Genomic DNA, 21,703 nt, shown 5'->3' with positions numbered 1-21,703 from the left:
CCCGCGTCATATCACGGCGGGCCCGGCGTCATAGTGAAGCCGGGACCCACCTCTAATAGCGCGCAGCGCCAATCGCGGCGCCGCGTGCTATTAACCCTTTAGCCGCGCGCTCAGAGCTGAGCCGCGCGGCTAAAAGTGAAAGTTGCCGGCTAGCTCAGTCGGGCTGTTCGGGATAGCCGCGGCTAATCGCGGCATCCCGAACAGCTGACAGGACAGCGGGAGGGCCCCTACCTGCCTCCTCGCTGTCCGATCGCCGAATGACTGCTCAGTGCCTGAGATCCAGGCCTGAGCAGTCATGCGGCAGAATCGTTGATCACTGGTTTCTTATGAGAAACCAGTGATCAATGATGAAGATCAGTGTGTGCAGTGTTATAGGTCCCTATGGGACCTATAACACTGCAAAAAAAAAGTGAAAAAAAAAGTGAATGAATATCATTTAACCCCTCCCCTATTAAAAGTTTGAATCACCCCCCTTTTCCAATAAAAAAAAAAACACAGTGTAAATAAAAATAAACATATATGGTATCACCGCGTGCGGAAATGTCCGAATTATAAAAATATATCATTAATTAAACCGCTCGGTGAATGGCGTGAGCGCAAAAAAAAATTCCAAAGTCCAAAATAGTGCATTTTTGGTAACTTTTTATATCATTTAAAAATGAATAAAAAGCGATCAATAAGTCCTATCATTGCATAAATTGTACAGTTAAAAACTTCAGATCACTTCGCAAAAAATGAGCCCTGATACCGCCCCATACACGGAAAAATAAAAAAGTTATAGGGGTCAGAAGATGACAATTTTAAACGTATTAATTTTCCTGCATGTAGTTATGATTTTTTCCAGAAGTCTGACAAAATCAAACCTATATAAGTAGGGTATCATTTTAATCGTATGGACCTACAGAATAAAGATAAGTGTCATTTTTACCAAAAAATTTACTACGTAGAAACGGAAGCCCCCAAAAGTTACAAAACAGCGTTTTTTTTTCAATTTTGTCGCACAATGATTTTTTTTTCCGTTTCACCGTAGATTTTTGGGCAAAATGAGTAACGTGATTACAAAGTAGAATTGGTGGCACAAAAAATAAGCCATCATATGGATTTTTAGGTGCAAAATTGAAAGAGTTACGATTTTTTAAAGGCAAGGAGCAAAAATCGAAAATGCAAAAACGGAAAAAACCCCGGTCCTTAAGGGGTTAATAGTAAATTTAGCTGTAGAGACCAGTGTCGGGCAGCTGCTGCAAAGGCAAATAAAATCATGGGGTGCATCAATAGGGGCATAGATGCCCACGACAAGGAAATAATTCTACCACTGTACAAATCACTAGTCAGACCACACATAGAATACTGTGTACAGTACTGGGCACCAATATACAAGAAAGATATAATGGAGCTGGAGAGGATTCAAAGACGGGCAACCAGGATAATATGGGGAATGGGAGGACTACAGTACCCAGAAAGATTTTCAGAATTAGGGTTATTTAGTTTAGAAAAAAGAAGGCTTAGGGGCAACCTAATAACTATGTATAAACATATCAGGGGACCATACAGAGATCTCTCCCATGATCTATTTATACCCAGGACTGTATCTATAACAAGGGGGCATCCTCTACGTCTTGAGAAAATAAGGTTTCTACACCAGCACAGACGGGGGTTCTTTACTGTAAGAGCAGTGAGACTATGGAACTCTCTGCCAGAGGAGGTGGTCATGGTGAACTCTGTAAAAGAGTTCAAAAATGGACTGGATGCTGTTACGCCGAGCGCTCCGGGTCCCCGCTCCTCCCCGGAGCGCTCGCTTCACTCCCTCCGCTGCAGCGCTCCGGTCACGTCCTCTGACCCGGGGCGCTGCGATCCTGCTGCCAGCCGGGATGCGATTCGCGATGCGGGTAGCGCCCGCTCGCGATGCGCACCCCGGCTCCCCTACCTGACTCGCTCCCCGTCTGTTCTGTCCCGGCGCGCGCGGCCCCGCTCCCTAGGGCGCGCGCGCGCCGGGTCTCTGCGATTTAAAGGGCCACTGCGCCGCTGATTGGCGCAGTGGTTCCAATTAGGGTTTTCACCTGTGCACTTCCCTATATTACCTCACTTCCCTTGCACTCCCTTGCCGGATCTTGTTGCCTTAGTGCCAGTGAAAGCGTTCCTTGTGTGTTCCTTGCCTGTGTTTCCAGACCTTCTGCCGTTGCCCCTGACTACGATCCTTGCTGCCTGCCCCGACCTTCTGCTACGTCCGACCTTGCTTCTGCCTACTCCCTTGTACCGCGCCTATCTTCAGCAGCCAGAGAGGTGAGCCGTTGCTAGTGGATACGACCTGGTCACTACCGCCGCAGCAAGACCATCCCGCTTTGCGGCGGGCTCTGGTGAAAACCAGTAGTGGCTTAGAACCGGTCCACTAGCACGGTCCACGCCAATCCCTCTCTGGCACAGAGGGTCCACTACCTGCCAGCCGGCATCGTGACAGTAGATCCGGCCATGGATCCCGCTGAAGTTCCTCTGCCAGTTGTCGCTGACCTCACCACGGTGGTCGCCCAGCAGTCACAACAGATAGCGCAACAAGGCCAACAGCTGTCTCAACTGACCGTTATGCTACAACAGTTGCTACCACAGCTTCAGCAGTCATCTCCTCCGCCAGCTCCTGCACCTCCTCCGCAGCGAGTGGCCGCTCCTGGGATACGCTTATCCTTGCCGGATAAATTTGATGGGGACTCTAAGTTTTGCCGTGGCTTTCTTTCCCAATGTTCCCTGCATCTGGAGATGATGTCGGACCTGTTTCCCACTGAAAGGTCTAAGGTGGCTTTCGTAGTCAGTCTTCTGTCCGGAAAAGCCCTGTCATGGGCCACACCGCTCTGGGACCGCAATGACCCCGTCACTGCCTCTGTACACTCCTTCTTCTCGGAAATCCGAAGTGTCTTTGAGGAACCTGCCCGAGCCTCTTCTGCTGAGACTGCCCTGTTGAACCTGGTCCAGGGTAATTCTTCCGTTGGCGAGTATGCCGTACAATTCCGTACACTTGCTTCAGAATTGTCCTGGAATAATGAGGCCCTCTGCGCGACCTTCAAAAAAGGCCTATCCAGCAACATTAAAGATGTTCTGGCCGCACGAGAAATTCCTGCTAATCTACATGAACTTATTCACCTAGCCACTCGCATTGACATGCGTTTTTCTGAAAGGCGTCAGGGCTCCTCTCTCCTCTGGTCCCCTGCAATCTGTTCCTGTGCCTCCCGCCGTGGAGGCTATGCAGGTCGACCGGTCTCGCCTGACACCTCAAGAGAGGACACGACGCCGTATGGAGAACCTCTGCCTGTACTGTGCTAGTACCGAACACTTCCTGAGGGATTGTCCTATCCGTCCTCCCCGCCTGGAAAGACGTACGCTGACTCCGCACAAAGGTGAGACAGTCCTTGATGTCTACTCTGCTTCTCCACGTCTTACTGTGCCTGTGCGGATGTCTGCCTCTGCCTTCTCCTTCTCTACAGTGGCCTTCTTGGACTCTGGATCTGCAGGAAATTTTATTTTGGCCTCTCTCGTCAACAGGTTCAACATCCCAGTGACCAGTCTCGCCAGACCCCTCTACATCAATTGTGTAAATAATGAAAGATTGGACTGTACCATACGTTTCCGCACGGAGCCCCTTCTTATGAGCATCGGATCTCATCATGAGAGGATTGAACTTTTGGTCCTCCCCAATTGCACCTCGGAGATTCTCCTTGGACTTCCCTGGCTTCAACTTCATTCCCCAACCCTGGATTGGTCCACTGGGGAGATCAAGAGTTGGGGGTCCTCTTGTTCCAAGAACTGTCTAAAACCGGTTCCCAGTAACCCTTGCCGTAACTCTGTGGTTCCTCCAGTAACCGGTCTCCCTAAGGCCTATATGGACTTCGCGGATGTTTTCTGCAAAAAACAAGCTGAGACTCTACCTCCTCACAGGCCTTATGATTGCCCTATCGACCTCCTCCCGGGTACCACTCCACCCCGGGGCAGAATTTATCCTCTCTCTGCCCCAGAGACTCTTGCCATGTCCGAATACGTCCAGGAGAATCTAAAAAAGGGCTTTATCCGTAAATCCTCCTCTCCTGCCGGAGCCGGATTTTTCTTTGTGTCCAAAAAAGATGGCTCCCTACGTCCTTGCATTGACTACCGCGGTCTTAATAAAATCACGGTTAAGAACCGCTACCCCTTACCCCTCATCTCTGAACTCTTTGATCGCCTCCAAGGTGCCCACATCTTCACTAAATTGGACTTAAGAGGCGCCTATAACCTCATCCGCATCAGAGAGGGGGACGAGTGGAAAACGGCATTTAACACCAGAGATGGACACTTTGAGTATCTGGTCATGCCCTTTGGACTGTGCAATGCCCCTGCCGTCTTCCAAGACTTTGTCAATGAAATTTTTCGTGATCTGTTATACTCCTGTGTTGTGGTATATCTGGACGATATCCTAATTTTTTCTGCCAATCTAGAAGAACACCGCCAGCATGTCCGTATGGTTCTTCAGAGACTTCGTGACAACCAACTCTATGCCAAAATTGAGAAATGTCTGTTTGAATGCCAATCTCTTCCTTTTCTAGGATATTTGGTCTCTGGCCAGGGACTACAGATGGATCCAGACAAACTCTCTGCCGTCTTAAATTGGCCACGCCCCTCCGGACTCCGTGCTATCCAACGCTTTTTGGGGTTCGCCAATTATTACAGGCAATTTATTCCACATTTTTCTACCATTGTGGCTCCTATCGTGGCTTTAACCAAGAAAAATGCTGATCCCAAGTCCTGGCCTCCTCAAGCAGAAGACTCCTTTAAACGACTCAAGTCTGCCTTTTCTTCGGCTCCCGTGCTCTCCAGGCCTGACCCTTCCAAACCCTTCCTATTGGAGGTTGATGCCTCCTCAGTAGGAGCTGGAGCTGTTCTTCTACAAAAAAATCCTTCCGGGCATGCTGTCACTTGTGGTTTTTTCTCTAGGACCTTCTCTCCAGCGGAGAGGAACTACTCCATCGGGGATCGAGAGCTTCTAGCCATTAAATTAGCACTTGAGGAATGGAGGCATCTGCTGGAGGGATCAAGATTTCCTGTTATTATCTACACCGACCACAAGAACCTCTCCTACCTCCAGTCGGCCCAACGGCTGAATCCTCGCCAGGCCCGGTGGTCTCTGTTCTTTGCCCGATTTAATTTTGAGATTCACTTTCGTCCTGCCGATAAGAACATTAGGGCCGATGCTCTCTCTCGTTCCTCGGATGCCTCAGAAGTTGATCTCCCTCCGCAACACATCATTCCACCTGACTGCCTGATCTCCACTTCTCCTGCCTCCATCAGGCAGACTCCTCCAGGAAAGACCTTTGTTTCTCCACGCCAACGCCTCGGAATCCTCAAATGGGGTCACTCCTCCCATCTCGCAGGTCATGCGGGCATCAAGAAATCTGTGCAACTCATCTCCCGCTTCTATTGGTGGCCGACTCTGGAGACGGATGTTGGGGACTTTGTGCGAGCCTGCACTATCTGTGCCCGGGATAAGACTCCTCGCCAGAAGCCCGCTGGTTTTCTTCATCCTCTGCCTGTCCCCGAACAGCCTTGGTCTCTGATTGGTATGGATTTTATTACTGATTTACCCCCTTCCCGTGGCAACACCGTTATTTGGGTGGTCGTTGATCGATTCTCCAAAATGGCACATTTCATCCCTCTTCCTGGTCTTCCTTCTGCGCCTCAGTTGGCTAAACAATTTTTTGTACACATTTTTCGTCTTCACGGGTTGCCTACGCAGATTGTCTCGGATAGAGGGGTCCAATTCGTGTCTAAATTCTGGAGGGCTCTCTGTAAACAACTCAAGATTAAATTAAATTTTTCCTCTGCATATCATCCCCAGTCCAATGGACAAGTAGAAAGAATTAACCAGATCCTGGGTGATTATTTGCGACATTTTGTTTCCTCCCGCCAGGATGACTGGGCAGATCTCCTTCCATGGGCCGAATTTTCGTATAACTTCAGGGTCTCTGAATCTTCCTCCAAATCCCCATTTTTCGTGGTGTACGGCCGTCACCCTCTTCCCCCCCTCCCTACCCCCTTGCCCTCTGGTCTGCCCGCTGTGGATGAAATTTCTCGTGACCTTTCCATTATATGGAGAGAGACCCAAAATTCTCTCTTACAGGCTTCTTCACGCATGAAGAGGTTCGCGGATAAGAAAAGAAGAGCTCCCCCCGTTTTTTCCCCTGGAGACAAGGTATGGCTCTCCGCTAAATATGTCCGCTTCCGTGTCCCTAGCTACAAGTTGGGACCACGCTATCTTGGTCCTTTCAAAATTTTGTGTCAAATTAATCCTGTCTCTTATAAACTTCTTCTTCCTCCTTCTCTTCGTATCCCTAATGCCTTTCACGTCTCTCTTCTCAAACCACTCATCCTCAACCGTTTTTCTCCCAAATCTGTTCCTCCCACTCCTGTTTCCGGCTCCTCGGACGTCTTCTCGGTCAAGGAAATTTTGGCTGCCAAAAAGGTCAGAGGGAAAAATTTTTTTTTAGTAGACTGGGAGGGTTGTGGTCCTGAAGAGAGATCCTGGGAACCTGAGGACAACATCCTTGACAAAAGTCTGCTCCTCAGGTTCTCAGGCTCCAAGAAGAGGGGGAGACCCAAGGGGGGGGGTACTGTTACGCCGAGCGCTCCGGGTCCCCGCTCCTCCCCGGAGCGCTCGCTTCACTCCCTCCGCTGCAGCGCTCCGGTCACGTCCTCTGACCCGGGGCGCTGCGATCCTGCTGCCAGCCGGGATGCGATTCGCGATGCGGGTAGCGCCCGCTCGCGATGCGCACCCCGGCTCCCCTACCTGACTCGCTCCCCGTCTGTTCTGTCCCGGCGCGCGCGGCCCCGCTCCCTAGGGCGCGCGCGCGCCGGGTCTCTGCGATTTAAAGGGCCACTGCGCCGCTGATTGGCGCAGTGGTTCCAATTAGGGTTTTCACCTGTGCACTTCCCTATATTACCTCACTTCCCTTGCACTCCCTTGCCGGATCTTGTTGCCTTAGTGCCAGTGAAAGCGTTCCTTGTGTGTTCCTTGCCTGTGTTTCCAGACCTTCTGCCGTTGCCCCTGACTACGATCCTTGCTGCCTGCCCCGACCTTCTGCTACGTCCGACCTTGCTTCTGCCTACTCCCTTGTACCGCGCCTATCTTCAGCAGCCAGAGAGGTGAGCCGTTGCTAGTGGATACGACCTGGTCACTACCGCCGCAGCAAGACCATCCCGCTTTGCGGCGGGCTCTGGTGAAAACCAGTAGTGGCTTAGAACCGGTCCACTAGCACGGTCCACGCCAATCCCTCTCTGGCACAGAGGGTCCACTACCTGCCAGCCGGCATCGTGACAGATGCATTTTTGGAGAATAATAACATTGTTGGTTATGTATACTAGCTCTATAGGGACAGAATGTTGATCCAGGGATTTATTCTGACTGCCATATTTGGAGTCAGGAAGGAATTTTTACCTCTAGAATGAGTTTTTTTTTGCCTTCCTCTGGATCAACTCAACTCAGTAGGGACTTATTAGGGGTATAGGTTGAACTTGATGGACTCTGGTCTTTTTTCAACCTTATGAACTGTGTTACTGTGTATTATCCCTGTACTGTGACATCACTAAGTGTATTATTCCTCTACTGTGACATCATTCTGTGGATTATCCCTGTATTATGACATCACTGGCTGTATTATCCCTGTACTGTGACATCACTGGGCATTGTTATATTTTATATGTAGGGGGCAGAGGACAGGGACATGACATTATTATTATATGTATGGGGCACAGGATGGGGACAGGCCATTATTACTATATGTGATGGGCACATATAGTGTTTTGCATTTCAGAGGTATAGTGTATATTATAAAGGCATTTCTGGCATGGTACAGTTTTTATGCACCACAATACTGTATGTTTTGGTATTGTATTAAGAGGATGCACTGTATGGCAAGGTTATATTCAGAGGCACAGTGTGAAATAGTATTATATTCAAAGAGCACAATGTGTGGTGGTATTTTATTCAGAGAGAGGCAGTGTTTGGTAGTATTATATACAGAGGGTACAGTGTGTGGTATTATTATATACAGGGGATATAATGTGTGGCAGTATTATACGCAGAGGGTACAGTGTGTGGTAGTATTATGTTCAGAGGGCACAGTGTATGGTAGTATATTCAGAAGGTACAGTGTGTGGTAGTATTATATTCAGAGGGTGCAGTGTGTTGTAGTATTATATTCAGAGTGTACAGTGTGCAATAGTATTATTATATTCAAAGGGTACAGTGTGTGCTAGGTTTATATTCAGGGAGCACAGTTTGCGGCAGTATTATATTAACTAACGTTTTCATATAGAGGATGAAACTCCGCTGATATAGTGAGGAGCCAATGCCATTTGGGCATCAAGATGATTTTCTGGATGAAGTCCTGGCAGTATGTTCCAGCTGAATTAGATAGGGAAAGACTATAGAGAAGACGTCCCCTGTAGTCACTGATATCATTGTGTATTCTCCTCACTATAGAGAAGACGTCACCTGTAGTCACTGATATCATTCTGTACTCTTCTCACTATAGAGAAGACGTCACCTGTAGTCACTAATATCATTGTGTATTCTCCTCACTATTGAGAAGACGTCACCTGTAGTCACTGATATTGTGTATTCTCCTCACTATAGAGAAGACGTCACCTGTAGTCTCTGATATAATTGTGTATTCTCCTCACTATAGAGAAGACGTCACCTGTAGTCACTAATATCATTGTGTATTCTCCTCACTATTGAGAAGCTGTCACCTGTAGTCACTGATATCATTGTGTATTCTTCTCACTATTGAGAAGACGTCACCTGTAGTCACTGATATCATAGTGTATTCTCCTCACTATTGAGAAGACGTCACCTGTAGTCACTGATATTGTGTATTCTCCTCACTATAGAGAAGACGTCACCTGTAGTCACTGATATTGTGTATTCTCCTAACTATAGAGAAGACGTCACCTGTAGTCACTGATATCATTGTGTATTCTCCACACTATAGAGAAGACGTCACCTGTAGTCACTGATATCATTGTGTATGTTGCTCACTATTGAGAAGACGTCACCTGTAGTCACTGATATTGTGTATTCTCCTCACTATAGAGAAGACGTCACCTGTAGTCACTGATATTGTGTATTCTCCTAACTATAGAGAAGACGTCACCTGTAGTCACTGATATCATTGTGTATTCTCCACACTATAGAGAAGACGTCACCTGTAGTCACTGATATCATTGTGTATGTTGCTCACTATTGAGAAGACGTCACCTGTAGTCACTGATATCATTGTGTATTCTCATGAGTAGAGCCCCATCAGAGCTGGAGTCACTTGTAAGTTCTGCAGTTATGATGGATAAAACAACAGCAGTTTCCCATTATGTGGCAATTGGCATATTTGATCATTTTCTGGAAAAAAAATTGTGCAAAGCACTACACCATGGGCATCCATCAAAACAGGCTATATGATTACTTTGGGAGGGGGGGGTTGTAAGGGTTGACACCATTTTCTACCGCACCGGGTGACACCAACCCTAGCAACGCAACTGATCACAAATCAGCTCCACCTAAGGTCGGGATATGAGGATGGGATATATGCAGAGGATATGAGGTCGGGATATGATGACGAAATACGAGGATGGGATACGAGGCCTTCTCATAAATACCTTTTTCTCTACCAAAAGGACTAGGTAGGAAAAAACGGGCTAGTAAATGTTTATATAAGCATTTGTGATTACATTATACAATTCTTGATTTTTCTTTTTAGATCATAAATGAAATTCCTGTTCTAGTGAAAATCCCATGGATTATTGATCGTGTGATGCATCCAGAGTATGAAATTTTTGAATTCTTAAAGGAAATAGTTTCAGAGCATAAGAAGACTTTGAATCCAAACGACATCCGTGATTTTATTGATGCCTACCTGGTGGAGATGGAAAAAGTAAGAATGTTTTTATATTCTTATATAATAAGGTTGAATGATTCTCCTCTTCTGTCATCGGTGTATATATATATATATATATATATATATATATATATATATATATATATATGTTCATGCAGAAGTTATTAACCACCAAAGGACCAGGAGCGTACAGGTACACCTGCACTCCCTGGTACTTAAAGACCACTGGCGTACCTGTACGCCCGTGGGAATCTTGGTCCTCGATGCACGCCGATATTAATCAGCAGGCACCCCGTGCAAATGCCCAGGGGGGTCATTAAATCGCAAGTGAATTCACGCTTGCGATTTGCAGCGATTCCGGTGATTCCGGAGATACATGGTGATCGGGGGTGTAGAATACACCCGCAATCACCTCCTGTATCTATGGGGAGGTGGCGATTTCGTCATCCCCCCCCCCAGGATCGCTGCTATCAGCCGGATGATCGCAGCTGGCCAATAGCAGCCGGCAGGGGAGGGGTTAACGGCCCCTTCTAGCGGCTCTGCTAGCCCACTGAGTCCATTCAGCGGGCAGAGCTGCGAGAAGGAGCCAGGGACCCCCTCTCTGTGAAGATCCAAGCCCCCACAGAAGACCCCTTGTTAGAGCAGGGAAAGAATACATCCAAGGGATTAAAAGTTAAAAAAGGGTTAAAAGTTAAAAGAGTTAAAAAAGTGTAAAAAAAAGTAAAGAATAATATCCCCCCCCCCCGACCCCCTAATATGTCCCCAAGGGTCAAGCGCAGTATTATCAGCGTGACCCGGGCCCTATTAGGGGTTCAGTGCGCTGCATTTGCCCCCCACCCCCATGTTTTAGTTTTTTTCCCCCCATACAGTTACAGTTACCACAAGCACACACACTACATACTACCCCCCCCCACACACCCCCAGAATGTCCCCCCACTCTGGGTGTTAGCGGGAAGCTTGTTTGGGACCTTGTGCACCCATTGCTGGATAAGGGTTACCACGTGTACCTGGACAACTTTTATACCAGCATCCCTCTGTTCACATCCCTCGCCGCCAGATCCATGTCCGCTTGTGGGGCCGTGCGGAAAAACCAGAGAGACCTCTCTCTAAATTTTGTTAAGACACCTATGCCCAAAGGTGAGTCCCGTGCCCATGAAAACCTGTTGCTGGTCAGGTATAAGGATAAGAGGGATGTCCTTATGCTGACCACTATTCATGGTAAAGGCAGCTTACCTGTCCCTTTGCGAGGTACCACAACAACGGTCCTCAAGCCTGATTGTATTCTGGGCTACAATCAGTATATGGGGGGAGTTGATCTCTCTGATCAAGTTCTCAAGCTATACAATGCCATGCGGAAAACCCGGGTATGGTACAAAATAGTTGTGGTCTACTTGGTACAGGTTACCATGTACAACTCTTTTGTACTGTCCCAGTACACTGGCATCACATGGACATACCTACAGTTCCAAGAAGAAGTCCTAAAGGTCCTGATCTTTGGCGACCGGGAAAGAGCAGGCCGGACTTCCCAAGGAACTGAAGTTATAGGTGCCAGGATCATCCCAGGCCAGCACTTTCCAGGTAAAGTCCCCCACACTGGAAAGAAGGGACGATCCCAGAAAAAATGCAGAGTGTGTCACAAGAGGGAGATACGGAAGGACACCACCACTCAATGTGACACTTGCCCCGATCATCAGGGCCTCTGCATTAAAAACTGCTTCAGGGAGTATCACACTTCCATGGAGTTCTAAATTTTCCCTTTTCATTTTAATTTCCCATAATTTGACCCCAATGTACCAAGTCCAAGTACATTCCAAATTTTAACCCAAAATTGGGTCATGGGTCACTGAGTCACTATCATCGGGGACTTTTTATGTTGCCTCAAATGCGCAGAGCTCTCTCTCCACCTGAGCGGGGTGCGCATTTGAGGCAACAGGTTAGAGACGGCCACTAGAGATGAGCAAACTTTTCAAAAATTTGATACGGCCGATTCGCCGAATCTTCCCGAAAAGTTTGTTTCGATCCGAATTTGTTCGCGGCGAATCGATATTAAAAAAGGCTATTTCTAGCCTACATACAGCCTCTATAGGGGCGTAGAACACTTTGCTGTGTCTAGGGTAGTGGGGTAGTGAAATAATACTGTTATTCAGAATAGCATGCAGATTACCGGCATCGCTCTTAGAATCACTGCCGCACAGCAGCACAATGACAGAGCCTGGTGGTGGCATCAGTGTCAGGAGACCATATAGTGACTGAATGACATAGCGTGGAGGTGTTGGCAGCATGAGAACACCATATAGTGGCTGAATGGCACAGCGTGGAGGTGTTGGCAGCATGAGGACACCATATAGTGGCTGAATGGCACAGCGTGGAAGTGTTGGCAGCATGAGGACACCATATAGTGGCTAAATGGCACAGCGTGGAGGTGTTGGCAGCATGAGGACACCATATAGTGGCTGAATGGCACAGCGTGGAGGTGTTGGCAGCATGAGGACACCATATAGTGGCTGAATGACACAGCTTGGACATGTTGGCAGCAAGAGGAGACCATTTAGTGGCTGAATGGCACAGAGTGGAGTTGGCTGATGCACTAGTACACTACACACCAGGGCTTCACAATCCCCCCAAAAAAACAACACAATATATGAAATTTTTGACAAAGATTTCTCATAGGTAGCACCCGCTATCCAAAAATTAGAAATTTCCAGACCCAGGCCCCACCTCTGCGGCAGCAGGAACCCATATATTGCCTGAAGGACACAGCCTGGAGTTGGCTGATGCACCAGTACACACCCGGGCTTCACAATCCCCTCCAAAAAACAACAACATTTTAGAAATGTTTTAAAGAAATACCTTTGTGTAAGAACAAGCGCATATTCAACAGTTCACAAAACTCTATAATGCAGGATGGTGGACCACCCAAAGACATTCTTCTCAAAAATAATAAACCACACAATGTTTGAAATTTTTTTACAAAAACTAATTCAATATGTGTGTAAGCGCATCTGTCTCCAAAAGATCAGATCACCAAAGGACTTTTTTCGCCCAAAATGATGAAGCAGTGTTAATCCCTGTCCGTATTTATTTTAATTTTTTTATCTTCATTAAAAAAATCACACGCAACAAGCGTTCCGTTGTGTAACGATTAGCATTCTGGAAAATTCTATTTTATTACCGATAAAATTATCAGAAAAAAAAAAAAAAAAACACTACCCAAGAGTGTTTAATTACCCCATACATTACACCAGGAGCAGTCAGGAGTAGGCCTCAGCAGTACCCAAGAGGCTTTAATAACCCCCTACCTTTGCACGATCAATTGCGAGATCGAGCAATACCAGGTGTGTTATGCCCTCAGATTTCTGGGGCCGCAGCCGCGCTCCACTGAACGGATTAGCGTGTCTCTATCTTTCAAGGACAGGTGCGTGTTGCACGCTGAAACCAGTTTGTGATAGGGATCTGGGATTGCAATTATTTAACCTTAAAACGAGGAATTACCAGTAAGTGAGGGTCATAAGCTGGCGTTGATTAAGTCTCTGCCCTTTGTACACACCGCCCGTCGCTATAAGCGATTGGATTAGTTAGTGAGTTGGTAAGTGAGGTCCTCGGATCGGCCCAGGTGGGGTAGGAGAACGCCCTGGCAGAGCGCCGAGAATTTAACGATCTTTGTTGAAATTTGCATTAAGCATGTATTTAGCTACTGCTAAACATCCAAAAATTTAAGGCCCAAGGCCAGAGGCACCAGGAAGGCAAGTAGTTCCTGAAAGACACAGAATGAGTCTGGATCATGCATTTGCAGTACCCAAGAGGTTTTCATAACCCCTTACATTTAAAGATCAATGTTTACATTTGCATTGAGCATGTATTTAGCTACTGCTAAACTTAAAAAAATTATAGGCCCAAGGCCTGAGGCACCAGGGAGGCAAGTAGTTTGCGAAAGACACAGAATGAGTCTGGAGCAGTCATTCGCAGTACCCAAGAGCAAGAGGGTTTCATAACCCCTTACATTTAAAGATCAATGTTGACATTTGCATTAAGCATGTATTTAGCTACTGCTAAATTAAAAAAAAAATTATAGGCCCAAGGCCAGAAGCATCAGTTTTCCCCATATTAGGAGCATAGTTGTCCCCCAGATTAGGCAGCATAGATGTCACCTAGATTAGGCAGCATACATGCCCCCCAGATTAGGATCATAGTTGTCCCCCAGATAAGGAGCATACTTGTCCCCCAGAGTAGGCAGCATAGATGTCCCCCAGATTAGGAGTTTAGTTGTCCCCCAGATTAGGAGCATAGTTGTCCCACAGATAAGGAGCATAGTTGTCCCCCAGATTAGGCAGCATAGATGTCATCCAGATTAGGCAGCATAGATGTCCCCCAGATTAGGCAGCATAGATGTCCCCCAGATTAGGCAGCATATATGTCCCCCAGATTAGGAGCATAGTTGTCCCCAGATTAGGCAGCATAGATGTCACCCAGATTAGGCAGCATAGATGTCCCCCAGATTAGGAGCATACTTGTCCCCCAGAGTAGGCAGCATAGATGTCCCCCAGATTAGGGGCATACTTGTCCCCCAGATTAGGAGCATAGTTGTCCCCCAGATAAGGAGCATAGTTGTCCCCCAGATTAGGCAGCATAGATGTCATCCAGATTAGGCAGCATAGATGTCCCCCAGATTAGGCAGCATAGATGTCCCCCAGATTAGGAGCATAGTTGTTCCCCAGATTAGGCAGCATAGATGTCACCCAGATTAGGCAGCATAGATGTCCCCCAGATTAGGAGCATACTTGTCCCCCAGAGTAGGCAGCATAGATGTCCACCAGATTAGGAGTTTAGTTGTCCCCCAGATTAAGAGCATAGTTGTCCCCCAGATAAGGAGCATAGTTGTCCCCCAGATTAGGCAGCATAGATGTCCCCCAGATTAGGCAGCATAGATGTCCCCCAGATTAGGCAGCATAGATGTCCCCCAGATTAGGAGCATAGTTGTCCCCCAGATTAAGCAGCATAGTTGTCCCCCAATCAGCGCGGGCCGGTCAGAGCCGATCAAGGGGCCGTATGTGGCAAGCGGGCCGTACAGTGCCCAGGTCTGCTCCAGAGGGTTTCATAACCAACCACAATAGAGAAAATTTTGTTGTAGGAGCATGGTCAATCTACTCAGACCCATCTGTCATTGGTGGCTGGAAATCCTGGCTGATCCATCCCTGATTCATCTTGACAAACATCAGTGTCTCCACATTTTTAGTGGACAGACGAGTTCGCCTTGGGGTGACTATGGCCTCGGCCACACTAAACACCCGCTCTGATGGCACACTACTGGCCGGGCAGGACAGCTTTTCCAGGGCAAACTCCGCTAGTTGTGGCCATAAATCGAGTTTGGCTGCCCAGAAGTCCAGCGGATCTTCAACGGTTGTTGGCAGGGTCATGTCGAGGTAAGCCGCCACCTGCTGGTTCAGGTCCTGCTCCATGTCCACCTGCTGTTGATGAGTAGCTTCACTATGCGGCTGAAGGAAGCTACTCATCAGCGACTGTAGACTCAGGCTGCTGCTGATTGAGCCGATACTGCTCCTGCCACCCCTCCCCTCCCCAGCAGCCGTGGCAGTGCAAGGTGAGCGCAGAGGGCCCCCCCGAGTCAAACCTGCGAGTGGATGCACCATGTGACCGACTACATAGAAGCTCCCTGAAGTAAGTCAGTTTGTCCTCCCTCTCAGTGGGTGTAAAAAAGGCCCCCATTCTGGGCCGGTAGCGAGGGTCTAATAAGGGTGGAGATCCAGAAGTCATCAGGCTGATGAATTTTGACAATTCGGGGGTCACGACGCAAGCAACTCAGCATGCATCGTGCCATTTGTGACAGTGACTCGCTGGGACTACCTGCCTCCATCTCCACTGCATACTGCCACGGTGTGTCTTGGTCCTCTGTCTCGCCTCCCTCGTAATAACCCTCCAGCTCCTCTGGCTGCTCCTGCTCCTCCTCTCCTGTCCAATGACCAGAAACACCGGCCATCTCATCCACCGTAAACTGTGCTCCGCTCTGCCCCTCATCCTCCTCCTCCAGTTCATCCCCCACAGGACTCATGTAGCCTTCTGATGTAGGCGCAACATCTCCATTGCCGTGACCAGCCATGTTTTCAATCATTTTTTGGAGTAAATGTAGGAGTGGAATTACGTCATTCATGGCGTAATTCAAGCGACTAACAAAAAATGTGGCTTCCTCAAAGGGCCTCAGCAAACGGCAGGTGTCACGTATGAGCTGCCACTCGTTCACATTGAAGTTACACAGGGGAGTACTCCTATCTGCTTGTATCATCAAAAAATCTGTGATGGCTTTTCTTTGTTCGTATAGTCTGTCCAACATATGGAGGGTGGAATTCGAACGTGTGGCAACTTCACAAATTAAACTATGTTGTGGGATACCGTTCTTACGGTGCAGCTCAAGCAAAGTGTGCTTGGCGGTGTATGAGTGGCTGAAGTGCATGCACAGTTTCCTTGCCATTGTCAGGACGTCTTGCAAATGGGGTGAAGACTTGATGAACTTCTTGACAACCAGATTCAACACGTGTGCCATGCAGGGCGAATGGTTCACACTTCCTTGTCACAGCGCGGCCACAATGTTCTTCCCATTGTCGGTCACCATTGTTCCCATTTCCAGATTTCGTGGAGTAAGCCATACTCGGATTTCTTCCCTAATGGACTTCAGCAGTTCCTCCCCTGTGTGACTCCGTTCGCCAAGGCAAACCATGTGAAGGATGGCTTGACACCGCTGTGCCCTACACATGTGGTACGATGAAGGGCCACCGAGATTTGGACGTGCGGTGGAGGCCAAGGACACGGGGGAGGAGGAGGAGGCGCACACTGTAAAAGGACCAACTGCCTGGGAGCGAGAGCGTGGAGGAGGAAGAGGTGTGACCTGTCCAAGTTGCTGTTGTGGCTGTACAGGAACAACATTTACCCAGTGGGCCGTAAAAGACATGTATTGTCCCTGCCCGTAGTTACAGCTCCACACGTCGGCGTTGCCGTGCACTTTTGAACACACTGACAGCCTCAAGGACTGGCCCACCTTCTCTTGTACAAACTTATGCAGGGCTGGTACTACCTTCTTCGCAAAGAAATGACGGTTTGGGACTCTCCACCTCGGCTCGGCACAAGCCATCAATTCCCTGAAAGCTGCAGAGTCCACCAGTTGGAAAGGGAGGGACTGCAACACCAGCAACTTGGACAGGAACACATTCAACTTCTGCGCCGTTTGATGAGTGGGCGCATACTGTTGTCTCTTGGACATAGCTTCGCCGATCAATTGTTGGCGGAATGGCTGACTACGAGCGGAAGAAACAGGAGTGCAAGAAGGAGGGTTTGACACAATGCTCCCTTCGGCTGAGGTGGTGGAGCCTTGGCTGGATGACGGAGGGAGCGGATGGCCACTGTGTAGGCTGGACCACTACATCGGAGCCACGGTTATCCCAGGCCGCTTTATGGTGGCGAATCATGTGTTGACGCAGGGCCGTGGTGCCGAGATTAGGACCCTGGCCACGCTTTACTTTCTGCCGACAGATTTTGCAAGTGACTACGCTAAGGTCCTCCGGATTCTTGATGAAGAACAACCACACCGCAGAGTAGCTGATTTTCCACTCGCAGTCCGCACTATTTCACTGCTATTGGCGTCAGTTCCAGGAACCCCTGTTCCACTTCCTCCCTGAATGGTAGCTTGCCGCGAAGCAGGTGGTCTCCCCCTGGCACGTTTGGCTCCTGAATTTCCACTACTGCCACCACCACGCTGATTGCCAACCGTGCTACCGCCTTGCTGCCTCATAGACAAAGAGCAAATCTCTTCTCCTCATGATGATGAAGCCCCGGCTTCTGCACACGGCTCCCAATTGCGATCGGCTTCATCATCATCAAAAGATGTGTGCACGTCACTGATGTCCTCCTCGTGTTCCACAACAGTGTCTGCCTCAGGACCCTGAACAATTGAAACACCGCCTCCCACATCACTCTCCGCATCACTACTTGCCCGCCTTGCGGAGCAAACAACGCATGTCTCCTCACATTCTTGGCTGCCCATTAGCTGCTGACTGTCCTCTATTGGATCGTCCTCAGTAAATAGTGGAGCTGAACCCAAAGCATGAGATACTTCTTTGGGAGAGGGAACAGCATAAGACAAAGGCAATGGGATTACGGGGACTGCTCCCTGGCCATGCCAACTGAGGGTTGTGTCTGAGGAACCCACCGACTCTTGAGTGGGGTTGTCACATGTCACTTGTGATGATGGGGATGAGTGTGCAAACCAATTGACGAGGAGAGATGGGTTGACGACACGACCGCTGGGTGTTAACGGGAGCTCAGGCCTATTGCTGCGATTCCTGCTGCCACTCGCCCCAAGTCTGCTGCCAACTCTGCCTGACGTATGTAGGCCTTTGCCCCTTCTCTGTGCACGTCCTGGCACTTCCCTGCCTGACATACTTAGTGCGTTTATGAGGGTATAGAACAGCAGCAGGCGATTACTTACGGCTGTCCTTTCAAAGTATATAGGCCCTAGACAGAATAACAGTTACTAAATAGTACACTCCTTTGTTGTATATATGCCCTTTGCAATGATGAGCGCACTGGTATGCGTATTTCTATGCAGAAAAAACTTTTTTTTTTCTTTAATACACCGGCAGGTGTATAACGTGTGGTATAACACTTAATTTAGCATAGAGACAGAAAAAAAGGTGGTATATGGTACTCTATTTGCTTGTATGAAGGCCCTTTGCAATGATAAGGGCACTGTTAAGCGTATTTGTAAGCAGGAAAACCTTTTTATTTTCTTTAATACACCGGCAGGTGTATAACGTGTGGTATAACACTGAATTTAGCACAGAGACAGAAAAAAAGGTGGTATATGGTACGCTATTTGCTTGTATGAAGGCCCTTTGCAATGATAAGGGCACTGTTAAGCGTATTTGTAAGCAGGAAAACCTTTTTATTTTCTTTAATACACCGGCAGGTGTATAACGTGTGGTATAACATTGAATTTAGCAAAGACAGAAAAAAAGGTAGTATATGGTTCGCTATTTGCTTGTATGCATGCCCTTTGCAATCATAAGGCCACTGTTAAGCATATTTGTACGCAGGAAAAACTTTTTTTTTTTCTTTCATACACCGGCAGGTTTTTAACGTGTGGTATAACACTGAATTTAGCACAGAGACAGAGTAACAGGTGAAAAATGGTAAAAAGGCACTAAAGTCCACACTAATATGACTTATTTGTGAACAGCAGCAGGACCCAACAGTGCAGCACCACGAAAAAAAAAATCCAGGGATTAAACCCTAAATTGCACTCTGTCACACAATTCTGAGCAGCAGAAGATTTGTGGAGCAAATAAATATAAACTCAATTGGGCTGAAAAATGAGGAAATAAGATGCTTCAGAGAGTTCAGGCAGCTTGGAGATCTGTATGAGGCAGCTGACAGCTATCTGCCCCTCTCTGCTGCAATGCTCAATAACGTGAATAGGAGGTTTAGCTATCAATGATCCTTCTCAGTGTAACAGCAAAGTACTCTGCACTCCTGTCTTTCCCTAATGCTGATGTGACTAGCAGCTGCAGTGTAACGCTGTGGTATGAGCTATTCACACACACACAGTCCCGTCCTCTCCATCTGAGTGCATAGATGAAATGAAGAGAGGCAAGATGGCCGCTGATTATATAGGGGCTGTGACATCACAGGGGTCAGTGAACACTGATAGGCTGCATCTCACGATTCAGGGTCAGCCCGCCTACCTTCATTCCCGCCGCTGTTTCCCGCCCTCCCATAATCCCCTGCCCCATGTACTCACATGTGGATCCGCCATCTTAGGTCTCCAATAGCCCGGAACGCTGTAAAATGGAGTTTAATGAAGCGATTCGCGCAATATAATAGCGGCGATATTCATATTCGTTGCGAATCGAATTTTTCCTGAAATGCGTAACAAATTCGGGTTCGTCAACTTCGATTCACTCATCTCTAACGGCCACGCACATCACATTCCCAGATTGATGATTCAGAACATAGGGTTTGAGGTGGGCACATTTTTTAGTTTTGGTTATGCTCTGGGTCATCATTCTGGGAACATAACCTGTTTTATTATTTTATGTCCCACTGTACCCCATTTTAGTTATTTAGTGTACCCCATGTAATGCCCCTTGAGGGGGGGTCCCACTGTTCTGGCTCCATAGGCAGCAATGCAGAAGCTCAAGGCCCCTGAATGCGCTCGTGCACCTCAGAGACCGGTGTGCACCCACAGAGCTCCTAACGTCCAGATATGAGGTATGTCCTTACTCCAAAGAAATGTATTTACAAATTTACGATGACATTTTCTCCTAATACCACTTGTGAAAATGAAAAATTTTGGGTAACCCCAGCATTTTAGTGTAAAAAAATTTAATTTTTATTTTTCACATCCCACTTAATGAACATTTATCAAACACCTGTGTGGTGTTAAGGCTCACTGTACCCCTTGTTACATTCCTTAAGGGGTGTAGTTTCCAAAATAGTAGGTCATGTGTTTTATTTTTTGCTGTTCTGACACCATAGGGGCTTCCTAAATGCGATATGCCCCCCCCCCCCCCTTTCAGCAAAATTTGCAAATATGACTCCTTCTCTTCTGAGCATGGTAGTGCGCCCGTAGTGCACTTGACGTCCACACATGGGGTATTTCCATACTCAGAAGAGATGGGGTTACAAATTTTGGGGGCATTTTCTCCTATTACCCTTTGTAAAAATGTTAAATTTGGGGGGAAAGCAACATTTTAGTGAAAAGAAAATCATTTACACATCCATCTTTAACGAAAAGTTGTCAAACACCTGTGCTGTGCACTTACAGTTACACCAAGCACACACACTGCATACTCCCCCCACCCCACACACACACACACCCTCCCCCCCATCAACCGCCACCCCCCACGGCCACCGTAGAAAAAAGGCGATGGCTCGCCAGGCATTTTCTGTGGCGGAGACCTACGCTTTTCTTGCCTCCAACTCCGAATCTGTCAGTGAGGACTAGGATGATCCTACATTCCTGTGTTCTTCCTCGTCCTCCTCATCATATAGTACTGATGATGAGTCCCCCAGAAGGTGGCGGAGACCCCGCCAGGTGAGGCCACACCCCCCATGATAGTGGCCCAGTGGCCGGCACTAGTACCAGTGGCCATGCCGCTCGTAATGGGAGTCTGAACCCCCAGACAAGTATACTTGAGCCCCCTTCCGGGGAACCTGTCTGGAGACCCCCAGAGGCTTATCAGCCACAGATTCCGGAGTTTGTTTGCGACTCCGGAATCCGGATTGACATTTCTGGATTAACTGAATTGACTATTTCAGTTATTTTTTCAGTGACAAGTTTTGTCAATCACATGGTAGAGCAGACAAATCTGTACGCCCAGCAGTTAATCGCCCACCACCCTGATTCTTTTTTGGCCAGGCCCAATGAATGGTACACCATTGATGCAGCAGAAATGAGGACATTTTGGGGCCTCGTGCTGCATATGACCACTAAATTGCCCCAAAAACTCTTTTATATAAAAAAAAACCTGATAAGACCTCTGGGGGTATTTTTTTTCCAAAAATGGGTCACTATCATTGGGGACTTTTGATGTTGCCTCAAATGCGCAGCGCTCTCTCTCCACCTGAGCGACGTGCGTATTTGAGGCAACAGGTTAGGGATGGCCACACACATCACATTCCCAGAATGATGATTCAGAGCATAGGGTTTGGGGTGGGCATATTTTTTAGTTTTGGCTATGCTCTGGGTCATCATTCTGGGAGCATAACCTGTTTTATTATTTTACGTCTCAGTG

General features: G+C 47.8%; 1 protein-coding gene across 1 annotated transcript in view; it reads left to right on the top strand.

Moving 5' to 3' along the window:
* Positions 1-21,703, top strand: part of LOC130275624 (cytochrome P450 2D14-like) — a 126,143-nt gene that overhangs the window by 55,935 nt on the left and 48,505 nt on the right. Inside the window, exon 5 of the mRNA XM_056523817.1 lies at positions 9,768-9,941. Within this exon, the coding sequence (XP_056379792.1) occupies positions 9,768-9,941 (174 nt within the window). The remainder of the gene's footprint in view (positions 1-9,767; positions 9,942-21,703) is intronic.

The sequence above is a fragment of the Hyla sarda genome, chromosome 6 (genome assembly GCF_029499605.1).
Source record: "Hyla sarda isolate aHylSar1 chromosome 6, aHylSar1.hap1, whole genome shotgun sequence".
Lineage (NCBI taxonomy): Eukaryota > Metazoa > Chordata > Amphibia > Anura > Hylidae > Hyla > Hyla sarda.
Note: the sequence above shows the minus strand (reverse complement) of the source record. Positions and strands in the feature narration are given on the sequence as shown.